The sequence below is a fragment of the Indicator indicator genome, chromosome 15 (genome assembly GCF_027791375.1).
Source record: "Indicator indicator isolate 239-I01 chromosome 15, UM_Iind_1.1, whole genome shotgun sequence".
NCBI classification, from domain to species: Eukaryota; Metazoa; Chordata; class Aves; order Piciformes; family Indicatoridae; genus Indicator; species Indicator indicator.
Window position 1 is genome coordinate 8,530,795 of NC_072024.1, and position 6,200 is coordinate 8,536,994.

The window sequence follows — 6,200 nt, forward strand, 5'->3', positions numbered from 1 at the left end:
TTGATATGATGTTCACACCTGCTGAGAGAGAGGAGGCTTCAGATTTCATCAGTTTAGCTGCTCGTTCAATGCCCTAGCACTTGCCTGGGCTCTGCAATGAGAAATCGATGAACTCCCATTGCTTCCAGTAGGAGCAAGCTGCAAACAAAACAAAGCACAACAGTAGCTTTTGAGCAAGCTTTTAACCAGCTCCCCAAGGACACAGTCAGACAAGCTGTCTACACCAGATCGGCTTCAAAGCCGTCAGCTGAAAGTGCTCAGGGCAGTCAAATATTCTGAGCTAATAAAAGAGCATTTCCACAACTGAGTGGAAAACTTCACCTATTTCTGACTGTAAGAGGATGCTGGGCTTCTTCCTAGCGTGTCCTTCTGCTTTTGAGCACCAGGCATGACTTTTCAAGGACTGATGCAGAACAAGCCTTGCACGCCCCACTCACTTTGTTCAGAAACTCTTGCAGAAACCATCACAGTGTCTCTTGGAAAGCCACAGTCTTCTGTATGAGAAGCACAGCCTAGACTGGCATCCAATTACAGCTCTGCTACATCAGCTGAGCAAGGCATTTGGTTTTTCTGTGCCTCTGATTCCTTCCTTGCCATTTGAATATCTTTGCTATTGAGCTCTTCAGGAGCTGCTGCTTACTTTGAATTTTCCCTGTTGCTTAGCACAAGGGGCTGTTGATTGTAGCCAAGGACTTGGGATGCTAGCTCACAACACGCCGTGTTAGAATGAAAAGAGTTTGCGTGTGATGAGATGACAGAGTGAATGGAGCTGATAAAAGGCTCTAAAGTCATTAATTCAAGTCATGCAAGATTAAGAAACATCTCAGCAATAACAGAAACTGTTAGGGCCCCACCAGTTTCAAAGAATTCTTTCTTAATTGGCTTCACAATGTTGTTCCTTTCAGCTTTTTGTGGTAACAGAGGGAAATTAGGAAATTTATGCTTTCAGAGTCACCAGCGGCTCCCAAACAAGCTTTTCAGGATTGTGCCATGTTTTCTTTGCTTTAGTAATGGGAAAGCTTTCTAGGGACTCTCACATTCAGTCCATCTTTCTACATCAGAGCATCAGCCGATTTTTTAAGCTTTCACAGATTTTCTTATAGGTCAAAAAACAAAGGGATGAGGGAAGAGCAATGCAGGGGAACACGTTATCACTATGGAGCTGTGATACCCACATGGATTAGACTACCAGAGGAGGTCCTCATTTTGATTTAGGGTGCTTGTTCAAGTTCTGCTTCCTCAGAGAACACAAGCCCAGAAGGGATGGTCTCCAAGAAAGGCTTACTTTCCTCATCCATCCTTGTGCTCTCACCTCCCATCTCGGAGAGATTTGACGTGCACCCCATGGGTGCACTGGAACAGGCTACCCATGGTGGAGTCTTCATCTCTGGAGTCATTCAAAACTCACCTGGACTCCATCCTGTGCAACCTGCTCTCGGTGAACATGCTCTGGTAAGAGGTCTGGACTAGATGATCTCCAGAGATCCCTTCCAGCCACTATCATTCTGTGATTCCTTCAGCTCCATCTCATATTGCACAAAGATAGAGACCTTCCCTCTCAAAAGAGCTGGCTGCTGGCCTCCTACTGCAATGTGTCTTTCCTTTGCACCAAAATCTCTTATAAAACATCTTCTTAGCTTCTGGAAACACTAAGAGCCTTTTTATTTCAAGGAGTTAAATCTTGTTACTCAGCTGGAATTAATATTCCTCTTTTAATACCTTCCTGGTTAAAAAAAAAAAAAAAGGAAAGGAAAAAAAAAAAAGCACTGAAACTAAATCATTCTGGTTTTCTCCTTTCCAGACAAGGCAGAAGTGAAAATGAAAAGGACTGCAATGTTTTGCTGGCTCACTCCTCTTATCTGTCTTAGTGGAGGCTTCTTAAACACTTACAGAGGATATTCTGTTCCTGGGCTATGAGATTGTTTTTTGTGCCCCAAAAGGATGTCACAGTGGGCTAAATGTTGGCTTTGAGCCAAGACCTTATAGATGGGAATCACAGCAAAGATTAGGATGATGAGCTTTTAATATTGAGGCTCTGGCCCAAGCCAAGCCCATGGCTGAGCAGCCAGTATCACTAAGTGCCAATACAAACACTGTATTTGCCAGACTTTTTCCCCACCAACCTTAGCCTGGACCACATCTTAACTTATCTGGTTTCTCCTCTCTGCAGAGGAAAGCAGAGGGTTTCCTGAAACAACAGGCTCAGCTGACTGATGTGCTTAACCAACCCTTCCCTTAGGTCACCCAAGCACAGCACTGCCAAAGACATATCGCAAATGTTGGACTTGACATTCCTTCCATAGTGATCACTCAGGCCAGCTGGAGGAGGAAACACAAACAAATAAATGCTCCTTTCAGAAGGGCTGATGGTGGGGTGGAAACCACACAAACTAAAATCAATGTTTACTGAAGGTTGCAACAGCTCTTGCAGTAGCTGCCTGTTGTGAAACCACTCACTGGTATCACTCTGCTCAGGACTGAAACGCTCTGGGGAGCTGCCCGGCCATGCCATGAAGGCTGCTGCCCTAAAGGGAGATGGGGCTGCACATTTTTGCAGTAGTCTCCCCACAATGGTGCATGAGATGATGGAAAGTTCTGGGAGAGTGTGGGCTGACTTTCCTTGTATTAAACTGGGCTGGGGGCTGCACCCCACTGCTAACTGGTGTTGGGGCCTTGAGACTCATCAAGAACCCAGTCAGCACACCTTCCCAGAACATGTACATAGCAGACACGGAGCCCTGAGCACCAACATTTCACTCCATGACCATGTCTACAGAGGACTGAGTTCAGCCAGCTTTGGAGAAGGCTTTATTCCATGTAAAAGGGACTAGCAGAGAATATCCAGGGGCTTGGTGTTATCGCTGCCTGCGGTTCACTCCTGTTTTCCTTACAAAGTGCCAAGCCATTTCTTCCTTTAAAGTACTGATCATTTGGTGGTTTTCACGTTTTTTATCTCCTGCAGCAAGTCAGACATTAGAGTGAGGCTGACTAACAAGATCATGAAATCTTCAAAATCAATTTTCTTCTCCGACTCCTCATCCAGGGTAGAAATTATTTCCCGGTATTTTGGTTTGTTTTCTTGGCCCTACGGAGAATTTTAAAGAATAATAAAAAAATAGATTAAGAAAAGGAGGTAAAACATGGAGCTCCTTTTTAAATTGAATCATTTAAAAAAAAAAAAAAAAAGAGACAGACACCTGTGTAAAAATACATGCATTTTTCTGTCTTCTTATTCAGGTTTGTATATCCACATTCATATTAGTTTTTTTTAAAAGTATCCCAAGGTACTCAAACAGAAATATTGCAACCAGACAGGAGGAAAATCAGCTCCCAAACTTTCCACTTGAGTAGCTGCTTTTCTCTGTCCTGTTGGACATTACTGTTGGAATGAACTACTACAATTATGTATCATTTCTGTTATCCATATTTCCATATGAAAAATACAAAAGAATTCCAGGAAGATTTTTTAGCTTAGTAATCTTTGAAACATCTCAGGGTTTCAGATTTATTTGGCTATTGATATTTTTAAGTCCTTTTCCATAAGGTGCCTAGTTTCCAATTTGGTACAATTCCCCCTCCCCAGCAAATCATGTGGGTGTTGTCAGCAAAAGGATTTTGCTAGCAAAAGGTTAGTAAAAGGTATGATTTGAAGCAAAAAGTATATTTTGAAGCAAAAATGTTGTCAAGAATGTCTTTACTCATAAACATCTCTCTAATTTACTTAATTGAGATAATTTTTACTAGTTCTGCATAGTTTTTTCTGCCACTTGATAAAATCGGTTGCCCTTTTATTTTAATTATTTTTTTTTTTTAATTTGGAGAGGGGAAAAACAAACCTGCAGGAAGTTTACAGCCACAAGTCCCCAGATAGCTGGTTTTCAACACACCTGGCTGCCACTGACAGCTCAGGTGGGTGACTGATGAAGAGGTGGTTGCTGCTGTCTTTCTCCCACTAGTGGCCACAGCACATGCAGCTCTATGGCATGGGGCTAGCTCTCTTGGTAGTGGGTCAGTGCCCTGGCAAAGTACCAAAGACCTCATTAAATGCAGTGGGGTTTTTTTGTCTTCATAAACAGTCTCTTCTCATCATTTGAGATCATCTGAGTTTTTTTTTTCTTTCTTTTTTCCCCAATTGTACTATTTTCTTAAAAAAAAAAAAGCAGGCTGTCAGCTGTGATTTATTGCTGTTCCCCTTCCGTTAGTCCTGTGTTAGGCACAAGCTCAACACAAAGCAACTAACTGAGTGAGGATGTCTGTACCAAATCTCTGCAGTCTCACCTGGGATTACCCCACGAGCTGATGCCTGCCCAGTTGCAGAATAGAGCCCCAGGTGTCATTCCTGCACCCAAAGTACCTGGCCAGTGCCAGGTTTGTGCCACCTACTCACCCAAACTCCCTCACCTGTATGAAAGCCTGAAACTGGGTTTGCAGCAAGCTTTTGGTTTCAGCTTTGCTGAGCTTGCCCTCAGGGTCAGCAGCGTTGTTATACACCAAAGCTACAGTAGCAAAAGCTTTTTCAAGGTCTGAGCCTTTTCCTAGACCTGGAGGGGGAAAAAAAAGTTATCATCCTACCAGAAAAAGTGGCATTGGAGATATAATTGAAAGGAATCTGTCAGAACCATCCTGTGTGGGTGGAAATCTGTGTAGTTTCATTAAAGTTAATGAGGCTGAAACTGTTTATACCCACAGAGGACCTGACCCAGATTTTATTTGGAGTGGGCCAGCAACACATCTGACATCCCATGAAAACATACCCCAAAAGGAAGCTTCTGATCAGAGTTGGGACAGTAATGCAGGGGAATCTGCAAGACCCTCCAGGTCTACCCCCACCCTGGGCATCCAGCAAGGACCTGCCACATCATGGACACAGGCCATAGTGGGCACCTCCTGGGTGCATTTGAACTTCCAGGATTCCGTACTAGGGAAAATGTGACCCATTTGGAAATGTCTGGCTGAACAGAACCGTCTGCATCTGAGCAGCACTGCTGCACTTCAGCATTATCGTCTCCTTCTCTGGAGGCATCAAAAACCTGCCTGGATGTGTTCCTGGGTGATTTAGTCTAGGTGATCCTGATCTAGCACGGTGGGGTTGGACTAGGTGATCTTCAGAGATCCCTTCCAACCCCTATCATTCTGTGATTCTGTGATTCTAGTGCAGTTGGGATTTTGCCTGGATTCATTCACCTAATTCCTGAGCCTCATCCTAAAGACTACACACTCACATCCCTCAGTTAGTATCAAGTACCACAGATGGTCTGGGTTGTGATTTTTAATGGAGAAGCAAGCAGACTGGAGACATGGATCAACACAACAGCACACATCACAGGGACCTACGAGACCCTCTCAGCTTGCACTGGTGGAGGATCTGCACAGCCACCACAGTTCTGCTGAACCACCAGGATTTACTGCACTTGGGCTGGGGCACTAGAAGACCTGAACCCCTGGGGGTAAGGTGTCCTTACCTTTTATTGATGCCAGCTGCTTGGCTATAGATGTGCTGGCAGGGAGAGAGAAGAGAGGCACAGTTACCAAGGTGAATATTGTGTGTATATATTATCATTCCTCCAGGAATGAGTTTGCTCATTACTGCTTTGTTTAATCCCCCAGGAACTCAAGGCTTCCCAAGGGAGACCAGCTTTCCTTCACAGTGGAGAGGAAAATGACCTTTACAAGCTGCACACAACATCACTCAGCTCCTAATCCTTGACATAAGCAAGTAGACTGGAGTTGTTATTAAAGGTGCATTGCAACATCCTTCAAATAATTTCTTCAGAACATGAGAGCGCTTCAGGAAGCTGCTCCATTTTAAGCTCATTCCCAGGGAAATGCAGAGGGGTCTGTCATCCCTCACTCACCAGTGCTCCCAGTTTAGAGCAGACACATAGCTTTTGTTCCCAGCAGGACCCATATCTGTGAGAAATACCTCTCTGCTTTCTGTTAAAATCTAAAGCCTGCTTGCTTTTGCTAAAGTGCTGGAAACTAATGACAGAGAAGCCAACACGCAGCAGAAGAGTCAGCTTGTCATAGAGACAAATACATCCAAACAATGAATTTCAAGACAAATGGCAGACAAGCAAAGGGCTGACTTACCGCTTGGGCATGCCTGCTGCAGCTGCAGGGCTTTTATTGCTGGAAGCAGGAGCTGGTTGATTGACCGAGTACTGCTTCGTGCTGGGGACACTTGCTCTGCAGCCACACAT

At 44.3% G+C, this 6,200-nt stretch overlaps 1 protein-coding gene across 1 annotated transcript; it reads right to left on the reverse strand.

Moving 5' to 3' along the window:
• Positions 1–2,926: 2,926 nt before the first annotated feature.
• On the reverse strand, positions 2,927–6,200 carry SNTN (sentan, cilia apical structure protein). The gene is made up of 4 exons (XM_054387617.1): positions 6,091–6,200; positions 5,463–5,497; positions 4,402–4,541; positions 2,927–3,085 (listed from the first exon to the last, which is right to left on the reverse strand). The coding sequence occupies exons 1-4, from the start codon at positions 6,198–6,200 to the stop codon at positions 2,927–2,929; spliced, it is 444 nt and encodes a 147-aa protein (XP_054243592.1).

Excerpts from the sequence above, each read along its gene's own strand:
- SNTN (XM_054387617.1), bottom strand. The coding sequence starts at position 6,200 with ATGTGTGGCTGCAGAGCAAGTGTCCCCAGCACGAAGCAGTACTCGGTC. Across the intron at positions 4,542-5,462 it reads GCAGCTGGCATCAATAAAAG|GTCTAGGAAAAGGCTCAGAC; the intron begins GTAAGGACACCT and ends TTCCCCCTCCAG. Across the intron at positions 3,086-4,401 it reads AGTTTCAGGCTTTCATACAG|GGCCAAGAAAACAAACCAAA; the intron begins GTGAGGGAGTTT and ends AATTCTCCGTAG.